Source organism: Lethenteron reissneri, chromosome 10 (assembly GCF_015708825.2).
Source record: "Lethenteron reissneri isolate LAM-NWPU_2019-01 chromosome 10, ASM1570882v1, whole genome shotgun sequence".
NCBI classification, from domain to species: Eukaryota; Metazoa; Chordata; class Hyperoartia; order Petromyzontiformes; family Petromyzontidae; genus Lethenteron; species Lethenteron reissneri.
In genome coordinates, this window is record NC_083788.1 from 7,297,059 (window position 1) to 7,308,270 (window position 11,212).

Genomic DNA, 11,212 nt, shown 5'->3' on the forward strand with positions numbered 1-11,212 from the left:
ACATTTGTAACAGGTACACATCATGGATAGTTCACGAAAATTTCGGGACACGATGTTTCACAATGGAGTGCACACTGGAAGGAAAAATGGATCCATTAAGGATGTTAAGGATGTCAGAGAAAGATCTGGAATGTTACTTGGGGGTCAGTCACTGGCAGCACATGGCTTTGCTCTCATTGTATGGAATGTATTAATACTGGTAGGAACCTGGTTACATCAGCCCACAGGGGATTATTGTGTCCGTCCGTCGTGCAGGGAGGGGCTGGGTGGGGAGGGTGGGGAGGGGCTGGGTGGGGAGGTGCTGGGTGGGGAGGGTGGGGCTGGGTGGGAGGGGTGGGGAGGGGCTGGTCACCCCGTGGTGCCCTTATAAAACTCAACGTTTAACCTACTCACGCTGGCTTGTGCCCGTCCTCACAGTCGGGCATATTTGCGGAATACACCACGCCGCCGTTGATCCTGGTCATTGACCGAGCAACCCAACGTTCCTACGAGCTCCCTCCGCAGGAATGTATTATTTATGCTTCGATCTAACCTCAGTGGGCTATTGCTCAGTTATACATGTAGACATTTGCAGTCCTTTTCGTCAATCCACTGCTGGGTAAGGGTCTCCCCAGCAATGGGTAAATGAGGGTTATTTGGTCATACCTCAACAAGAATGGTCAGTGCAGATTGGTGAACAGAGGGAAGGCATGGACGTGGGAGAAAATAAGTACAGTACAACAATGGGATTTCCTGCACTGGCCTCTGCTGCCCAACACGTCGGCCCACAGCCTACACAACACGCTGCCGCGCACGATGATCCTTCCGCGCGCCACACAGGCTCAACTCTGCAAAGCTCGTGAGATCCGATTAATTTGGGCGCATTCCTGGGCGATTTGGTCAGAGGTGAGCACAGGGTGATCCGTTTATAGATACCCCACTAATATAGATACCCCACTAATACACTTATAAAACCTTTCAACCCTCCCCTCTAATATAAAAAGCGATCGCTTTCACAATACAATATATTCAATCACCTGTTGACAAGACAGCAAGGCTGTCAATGTAAATCAGTGGGGTACGGACGAGTGGATCATCCTCCACAGTATACGCCACTTTCAGATTTGGTTGGCGGTTTTTGGGAGTGTGAGAGGCGGTGGAGCGTGAGAGGCGGTGGTGCGAGTGTGAGAGGCGGTGCGAGTGAGAGGCGGTGGAGTGTGAGGCGGTGGAGTGTGAGAGGCGGTGGTGCGAGTGTGAGAGGCGGTGGAGTGTGAGAGGCGGTGGAGTGTGAGAGGTGGTGCGAGTGTGAGAGGCGGCGGAGCGTGAGATGCTGTGCTCCCGAGGGTTGTCTACTCGAGCTTGCGCTTGTTGTGGAGGCGAATGATGGTGCACAGAACCCAGAAGTTGAGCAGCAGCATGAGCGTGAATCTCAGCAGCACTGCGTCAAGCGGCAGCCAAAAAGAAACAACATTGCAACAGGGCCAGCTATTATTTTTAAAAGTTATATCACGTAAAAAATATATATGAACATGAAAACAGGTGCATTTTGAGGAGCGATAGTATATTTCGTGATGGTTGATTTGCTTATTCTAACTTTGCTAGTTTTAAGCTTAAAGTAGTCAAATTTTTATAGCTTTTTTTTCACGAAATATTTAATTTCGATTTAAAGCTTTCGTGACTGCAGGGATTCATATTATTGGTTCTTTAAGTAAAGTCACGTAGAAGGGAAATAATAAAATAATAATAAAACATAATATACTAAAACGTCGTGAGAATTTTATTGTTTTATTTTTATTCTTTTATTATTTCCCTTCTACGTGACTTTACCGAAAGAACCAAGAAATATTTAATGATTGTAAGTAATAAGTGATATACGTCACTTTGTCAAATCATTTTTGGATTAAAGCCTTCCTATGCCATGCCAATCATGGGGTTGGTTGACCATACTACACCAGCTCGTCATTGCAGTTTGGTGGAGGGGCCCAAGGCCCTGTTCAGATTTTGCTCGCCACTCATGTTAGCGGTGGCTGTAATTGAAAATGAACGCAGCTGGACAGGTTCAGAGTGTAGGGTGGCGCAGTGGTGAATGTTTATATTTGTTCAAATATACTTTCTTTTGCTGCTGTAAAACCAGTGGAGCTGCTTAAATTTAGAAGAAGAAAAAAAAGCATCAAACACTTACCAGCAAAATCTTGAGTCGTCATGAATGTTGTGAAAATTCTGGCTGTGAAGTCAAGCACAGGCAGGCACCCACATGAAAAAATGCACAAAAGGTACAAAGACTCCCCATATAGCCTTTAGCTGACTTAAGGCAAGTGCTATTAGCGAGCACATATGAAGGCCGGAACGGCACACGAGGGCGTGGGTAGCCAACACCATGCCCGGCTGCCTTTATCACCCCAGTGGCGATGTTTACACACCGCACCAGGTACCCATTTGAAGCCGAGTCAACCTATGGGAGGCCCAGGACCGCTTCAGATAATCGTCACTGACGTCGACCGTAAGCGGGAATCCAATTCGGGTCGCCAGGTTCGTAGCTAAGCACACTAACCACTCCACTACCCCTCCCCTCAAATTCACACACACACACAGCCACACACACATAGGCATACAGTCACATACAGAGGGCTTCATTGAAAACGAGGAATAACTTATCGAATGTTGCAATTCAGTCCCCCCCCCCACCTTAGAAATTTGATAAATTTTTATGATTCAGTAATCATGAGATTCGATAATCAGTTTGTCTTGATTTTGCAAACTCGTTTGGATATATCGCTTCTTGTTTGTTCCATGTCGTTTGTACAATTGTGTCAACGTCGGCTGAAACGCAACATTACTGAATATAATTTGCATTAAATGTGCATTTTTGTAATTCTCCATTCTCACGTAAAATTTCGTTCTGCTCTTAATTTTCCTAAACCCAGCCGCGAGAATAAAAAAAATGTGCTGTCCGTCTGTCACGAGATGACAGAGCGGTGTGGAAAAGTGCTGTCCTATAAAGTGCATCCCAGAGGCACAATGGAAGGAACTCTGGTATCCGCTCCCGTGGGCCGTTCTCCAAAAACAAAGGGCCTCACTGCTTTGCGAAAGTTCCGAATGGATACTTCGTCACGTGACGCGACACTGATGGCGAAATTCGGATAAAATTCGGATAAAATTGGGAGAAAAAAGCATTTTAAAATGTAGAATAAAGGTCGCATGTGTCAGAGGGCTGTGCACACCTGCACTTGTGTACACGGCCATTGCCCAGGTAGCGGCGCTGAGCTGCCCCGAGTCTTGGCTCTTCCAGAGGCTTCCGAGCTGAGCCAGTTTACTGCTGACACCTATCATGGTGCAGCAAGCCTGCGCACACACACACACACACCATTGTTTTAGATTAAAAACTAATTTCATTAGAAATGTTTTTTGTGTTGTTTTGTGCTTTCCCCGCAAATTAACACGGTCGGCTACATACGGTGCGAAAGAAATTCAACATACCGTACATCAAGGCCGTAGCCATGGAGTCAACATTGGGGGTGGACCAAATCTTCCACGGGGTCTGGGGGTCACCCCCCAGAAAAAAAAATCTAAATTTGTAAACGAATTTCCTGCCTAAAATATAAAAAAATGCACTAACACATAGGATGGACTTTTTATCTATTATTTACAATAATGTCTAATAGTGTATTGTATTACATTGCTCTGTTTTTTCTTTTTTTACCTTTTCTTGTTTCATTGTATGTAAGGGCAGAGATTAGGGATTAATAAAGTACAACCATAACCACAATCATATAAACAGAAATCTATCTCATAGTAATATATCGGGGGGGGGGGTGAGGTCCCCCCCCAATATATTATAATTACGGCCTTTATATACATACACGTACGTGCTAATCTATATGAAAGGATACATTACAAGACAAAGCTCCCTCCCCATAGCAGTAACAGACTGTTGGGGCAACTGCTGATCGTGAGCAGCTATGAAGGCCAGCCCGCCCTTGGCCACGCCTCTTTTCCCGATCCTTCGGGAGGGTCCAGGACCCACCTCACAGTGTTCCTCAACCCTGGTCCCCCCCCCCCCCACCTTTTCGCAAATCCGGTCACGTGCCCCTTCCTGTTTACCCAACCTCTCCCCAGGTATGGCCATACAGTGCCAGGTAGAGGCTCCGCCCCTACAGTATCACTCACATGGTACTTTCTCTACACAACGGTCCCCACATCAATGACACTCCACATACACTAGTACATCAGAGGTCGCAACCGGGTACCTGATACCCTACCCGATACCCGGCTACCCGTACACGGCCGGGTACGGGTACCCGTTTGCGACCCTGGTGCGGCCGGGTACGGGTAGGCCGTGAGTCACTGGTGAGTCACCGTTTGTCACTCATTTCCCAACGTCTTGTCTCTTCTCACAATTCAGGTTCCTAGAATCAACCTACCCACGCCTGCAACATGGCTTCATCCCAGAGGTCGCAATCAGGTACCCGTTTGCAACCCTGGTGCGGCCGGGTACGGGTAAGGAATCAAAACCCGTTTGCCACCTCTGTAGTACATACATCTACACGAGCATACATATGCACATGCATAAATATCCATGTCCAAACATTTAATTCACAGGAATGCAAATACTATCTTAACTCACCATGCAGATATCTATGATCCAGTCCTTTAGCGTTATGACCTTGATAGCGACCAGACATCTGACATGTGGTTAAAGAGCTCTGGATAAAGACGCACTATCATATCATAAGTCATGACCATCAACTTCTCTCACGGTCCTGCGACAATAACAATTAGTCCAGCTCGTACAGATTTCTTTGCTCCATGTCTGTGGAGGACATCCTCCCAAGCATGTTCCCTCCTTTGGCTGCAAACCTATCATCAACTCGAACATTGGCCATCATCCTTTAAAACTAAACTAAACGTTTTATTTTACCAGTTAAGGCCCACTGAGCTATATATATTTTTTTCAGACCTACGCCACAAATGACAGCTCAACGAAGTGGCTTATGTGGAAATGTATCGCAGCCAAATACTCTAACCGCATGTTTCTAAATGTGGAAGGAAAAACCAGAGGACCCGGAGAAAAATCCACACGACCACAGGGAGAACACGCAAACTCCAAATATACAGGCATCTCAGGGTCAGGATCGAACCCACAGTCTGCTGTATACCAGGCAAGGTAGTTAACAACTTGTCACCGTGGTGCCCTTTGTTGCAAGGTGTTCTGTCAGAGGCCACGTACATTTCTACACGGTCAATACGATACCTATAACTGGCGCTACTGTCTAATCCACACGTGTTCCTCTTCCTGCCACGTGGTGTGATCCCAAGCGACAAGGTCGCCGACCCGAGCTTTTCGTGCGTCGGCTTCCACAGTCTGGAACTCGTCATCGAATGACTCGAGGCGTTTGGCGCTCGGCTTGTCGCGACCCCCCGTATTCAAGCATCGCCTAAAAACGAAAACTCTTCCGAGGCCGTCTCCTTCATCACGTAGCCGAGCAGCGGAGACGGAGGCCTCCACGCTCGGGCGACGTCCGCTCCGGTTTACGTTGCTGCTCTCAACGATGGCATCTGACAAGCAAATCTGAAATGTATTATCATTGCCCTGGGTGAGAATCCCTCGGTTGGCACCCGTGATTCAACTATGACTTCAAGGATAGCAAATGAATTGTCTCAACCCAGCTGTTCGTGGCTGCACAACAAAAACACGAAACATTTGGCAACACTGCATTGGTATGGGTGGATAAGCAAGAATCGCAAAAAAATCAACACATTCGTCATTAACAAAATAATAAAAATTACACTTTGCGTTATTCACTTATTGTAGCCTACACAGCTCCCAGTGCTGTAATAGATGTTGCTTTGAAGGCCCTATGGTGTAAAGTGCAGTCTCCAAATCAAATCAACCTCTATAGCCTATTTGTTGTGTAGAAGGGCTACTGCCAGAAACATCACCTATTCTATACTTGACCTTTAAAGGCCACAGGGTTATCGGACACATTGTTGTCGATCGAACAATGTATCCGATTTGCAAAATATGTGCAAGTTAGAAATTGCTTCATTATCATCAACGAATATGTTGAGTTTTGTTTTGTCATACCTGCTGGACAGTGTGTTATGATGAATGTCTATATTTATTTTCCCAAGTGGGCATCTGTTGAGCAGTAGTAGTGCGTAGCAATGTTGTGCAGCCTTCTGAGCTGGATTAAACCTATGACCAAATCACCCACAATGCATCTGATCTCAAAATATTTCAGAAGATTAGTTGGATACGAGCCTGGATAATGCTTGGATGGGCTACCACGACGCATAAAGCAGGTTGATATAGAATGTGGGGGCAACTTTGTGGGCATCAGAGGGCAACTGCTGCAACATCGATCGTTGTACTGTACTACTCTGACTCCCATGTTCATGCTCCCCACCCACCTTCACCAATGTACACTGACCGGCATGGTGAAGGACAGTCAAATAACCTCCGTAACACGCGTGGCACGGAGAGGCTATCATCCGGCAGTGGACTGGCAAAAGGGCTGTGCATGAGGATACAAGGTGGCGTAGAAAATGATGCTGAGTCCCAGGTTTCCATTGTAATACAGTATGAGCAGCAGCAACAGCAAATCTGTGGGGAGAAGATTTCAGAAGTCATTTGACAACTCACAGAATGCGCTACAGAGTGCGGAAATTACTCTTGAGATGTACCTATATACAGCTCTTTGTCATTCCACGAATGGGCAAAGGCCTCCCTACTCCACATTCAGGTCATGGGGGTTATTTGACCGTACTTCACGCTGGCCAGTGCAGGCTGTTGAAGGCCAGAGGGCCTAGACATGGATGCATATACAGTTCAATGGATGTTGCTCTTCCATGAATGGCCAGCATTGGGGTGTTAGGATAATTACGTGTGGGACGAACCCAGTATCCAGAGAAAATCCACCAAGCATACGAGGTCTGAAACAGATATGTTCACAAACCCACTTGCTGTACTTGCATATTCTGGCCACCTCGCAGCCCAAATATCTACGCGATCCACCAATCCCTGCCTTCAAAGTGCTGGATCGCAGCTCGTGCCGCCACGGTAGTGCAAGAGCGTGATCTAACGAGGACTTCAGTTCCACACTGCAGAGTGAAGTGTTGTGTACCGAGGACTTCAGTTCTGTGTTGCAGAGTGAAGTGTGATGAATAAGGTCCTGACTTTCATATAGCAGAGTGAAATGTGATGTCATGAGGACTTGAGTTCCGTGTTGCAGAGTGAAGTGTGATGGATTAAGGACCTGACTTTCATACTGCAGAGTGAAATGTAATGTAATAAGGACGTGATTTTAATACTGCAGTGAAGTGTATTGTCACGAGGATTTGAGTTTTGTACTGCAGAGTGAAGTGTAATGGAATAAGGACCTGACTTCCGTGCTGCAGTGAAGTGTGATATTGTGATGAGGACTTGAGTTCTGTACTGCAGAGTGAGTTCTGTTTAATGGTTGTCGGGACCGAAGCAACTTCCCCCATCGCCCACCTTGGACCACAAGGATCGGGTACTCGAAGTAGGTGGGCACCGGGTAGCCGTAGTACATCTGGTACGCGAGGAATATCACGAACCTGTGCAAGATAACCACCATTCAATCGTAAGTGAAGTACATTTTAAAATCAACGTGCGTTCATCTTGGCTCGTGTGTTTTTTTTATTGGAGAGCGGTGGTGCAGCGGTTGGCACACCGAGCATAAAAACTCAGCCAACCTGCGTTGGATTGGAGTTTGGATTAGGTTTTGGGTTAGCACTGTTGGGTCCAGGGTTAGGATAACGTTTAGGTTCAGTGTTAGGGTCAGTAACTTTAACAAGGTAAAGGGTTCGTGTCTATGTTATGCGTTCTGGTCAGGGTGATACCAGGGGTAGGTAGAGGCAAGGTTACGGTAATGAGTATATTCGAAATCCTAGATTAGGGTTAGTAGCAACAACTAGGGTCAAGGTTTGAGTTTAGAAAGTTATATTGATTCTATGTTAACGTTATCAACGGGGATACGGTCGATCCACGGGTTAGCGTTAGGGTAGTCAGGGCCGTCCATAGCGGGGGGAGGGGGGGGGATGACAGCGTAACTTCGAAGCGCCCAGCCCCCCCCATCCCCCCCCATCCCCAATGCGCGGGGCCCGGGGCTAACGCCCCGATTCGCCGTACCCTCGAGACAGCTCTGAGGGCACGGTGGAGGGGGTTAAGGTTTTTTTTTTGGGGGGGGGGGGGGGGGGGGTGAGGGCTCAGTGTTAGCACCAAGGGATAGGGATGAGGTTGTGAGATCTGGGATAGGTTTAGAGCCTCAGGGGTGGGGAACGTCCGGCCCGCGGGCCGTATGAGGCCCACGAAATCATTTGGTGGTGGCCCTGCCAAGGAAACCGCAGGCGGGACTCGAAATTCACTAAATCTAGGAGCAAACCTGGAAAAGCAGTTGCGAGTAGCAGCAGCATCATCAACACCAGCTAACATCATCACACGCCTCACCAAAGAGAAGCAGTTCCAGCCCCATCACATTAGGGGCGAGTTAATTAAACATTTGAGCAAATATCACAGGCAAATTTTTAAGTTGATAATTTTGCATGGCCCGCGAATGATGTTATACATATCCAAATGGCCCTTGGCAGAAAAAAGGTTCCCTACCCCTGGGACTTTAGAGGCTCAGGAGGGGGTGGTGGTGGTGGTGGGGAGGGGGTCACGCGTGTCTCGCTACCCGCCGAGTTCCAGCAGCAGGCTGGGCAGACTGAGCCCTCGTGAGCTTCTGCTATTGACGAGCACCACCATCTGCGGCAGCTTGAGCACCATGCTGACCAGCAGCGTGCTGAAGTTCGCGGCGTCCAGCAACAAATCCATGCTCCCAATGAAAACGAGACGGCCGCTTGCGTTGTGGCCGAAACGTCGTGAGAATTATTTTATTTTATTATGTTTTATTTTATTATTTTATTACTTCCCTTCTACGTGACTTTACCGAAAAAACCAAGAAGATGAATCCCTGCAGTCACGAAAGCTTCAAATCGAGATACGATAACGACAATGACAACAACGACAATCACCGCGACACAAAACACGACGTTTAAAGGGCCCCCCTCGCAATGGACGTGACCAAGCAGCGCCGTTTAGATACTCCAGACCGCGTTGGCTGTGGCGTCGCGTGATTGGCGGAGTCCGCGCGAGTGCCGCGCTTCTGATTGGCTCGCAGGGCGGCGGGGTAGGTGGGGGGCGTGACGGAGAAAGGGGGCGGGGGCACGGTTCCGCCAATGGGAGATGGCCTTCACCCCCCCGCCGAGGGCGTTGCTTATGTGGTTTGGGGAATGCAAAAACGATCGTTTCAAATTCGTAGGTTTTTTCGGTAAAGTCAGGTAGGTAAAATAAATAAATTAATAAAAGTAAAATATAAATAAAATAAAAATTACGACGTTTCGGAGGCAACACAAGCTTCCGTCTTCAGGTGGAACCGTCACAGCCATGCTTGCTGTATTAAGTAAATGAGAGATTCCAAGAGATACTACCCCGTATATATTGAAAGCGATGGGTATGACCTTGTTATCTCGGCATCTCTTGAGGAAGGCCAGCGTCTCGAGAAGCTGTGACTTCTTGTCTCGTTGTCTGTTAAAAACTCTAACAGATCGTTTCAAGGTGCAGGAGTGCACCAACGCGTCCACGTGGGTTGGGGAGGTTGCAACACGTGGTGAGATAATACTGGTCAACAAAAACAAATTCTGGCCTGGACTTTTGCAGCTGTTTTAGAATAATTTCAGGGTGCTGATTCCAAATCTGATCTCAGATTTGCTCTATCACATCTCATTTTTATGCTATCGGCATACCCCGTTTTCATTGATTTTACCCGAAATTAACTCTGTCACTTATGATTGCAAATTGTTGCGAGTCAGTGACTGCTTTAGTCTTAAAATATGGTGCTGTATTTTTAGGATAGTGTGTTTATAATATTATTTTATGTAGACATCCACATTTATTTAATATTTTTCTTCTGCAGTTTTTCATTGAAAATGCAATATTTGATATCTCAAAAACCTGATGTGATAGACAAAAACTGATGCCAGATTTGGAATCAGCATCCCAAAATAACCTTACAACCGTTGGAATACCTTATGCCAGAAAAAATGTGTTGACCAGTGTATAATCTGATGCGACGCTTCAAGCACGTGGACACCAACTCCCCCACCTGACACCGTGACGTGGAAGCGCGCCCCCCCTCCCCTGCCCCCCAAAGCGTGGGGCCCGGGGCGCTCGCCCCGATTTGACGTAACCTGTTAACATCTGTGGTATAAAAAAGGGCACATCTCTGCAATTGATTGCAAAACGCCACTGCTTCTGGAAAGGATCTTCAGTGCTGCTGCAACGATCTCCACTCCGTATGGAGCAAGTCGAGTAAGGGTTGTTTTTGGCCTACTCTTTCACGCTGGCCAGACGTCTCGGAATAATTTTGGGAGGCGGGGGGGGGGGGTTACCCACACTTTAACCCACAATAGGCGACCTGCTGGGCGACTGTGTTTGTAACCCATTTATGCTGTTAGATTGGAAGATTTCAAAAATGTGCTTATTTGTTGCAACTTGCCACGTCCGGGGTTGAACGACCCGGCGACGTGTTACACCAATGGCAGTATCGTGGAATTCATAAAAACTAAATATTTCAACAGGAGTGTGTAGCCCCTTTTTTGGGTGAAGTATGGTCAAATATCCCCCATGGCTCGCAAAGCGTGGGAGGAGGCTTTCATCCAGCAGTGGTATGCCCAAACAGGCGCTGTACCTGCACAATGTACAATTTATACGAGCCTGTGTATAGAGAAGCACGTTCTAACGCGAGACTATATGGCGAATTCCCCATTACGGGGAGCTGACACGCTTGCACGTTACTGAATTAGTTGTCTACTTTAACCCGTGCACTGCTGCACAGTCGCGTCATTCATTGAGCAAATAACGAGCGCATTTAAACATTGAAGAGGATGAAAAAAGCTTGAATCAATTGCACTGCGAAAGAGCTCGTTATTCCCATAATGAACGCCAGCCATGTGGGATATTAACTGTTTCAAGAAAAGTAAAGCGCGCTTTGTGGCAGGAAGAGCCGCAATGGACTTGGCGATGGAGTGGAAAGAAAAGGGGGGGAAACGCGCACCTTGACATCAGCCGCACCTAGTTTACACAACAAAGGCTCATTCCTAACAGCGTGCTTCAGCCGCACCGAACCTTACAAAAAATTAACCCGTAAAAACAAAGTTTTTCACTCTAAAT

The 11,212-nt window shown here is 47.2% G+C and overlaps 1 protein-coding gene across 1 annotated transcript; it reads right to left on the reverse strand.

Moving 5' to 3' along the window:
* Positions 1-281: 281 nt before the first annotated feature.
* SLC66A3 (solute carrier family 66 member 3) lies at positions 282-9,078 on the reverse strand. Its single transcript, XM_061549371.1, has 7 exons — positions 8,676-9,078; positions 7,475-7,557; positions 6,511-6,583; positions 4,604-4,661; positions 3,201-3,321; positions 2,162-2,203; positions 282-1,417 (listed from the first exon to the last, which is right to left on the reverse strand). Exons 1-7 carry the CDS (start codon positions 8,813-8,815, stop codon positions 1,329-1,331), a joined length of 606 nt encoding a protein of 201 aa, XP_061405355.1. The 5' UTR covers positions 8,816-9,078; the 3' UTR covers positions 282-1,328.
* Between the last annotated feature and the right edge of the window lie 2,134 nt (positions 9,079-11,212).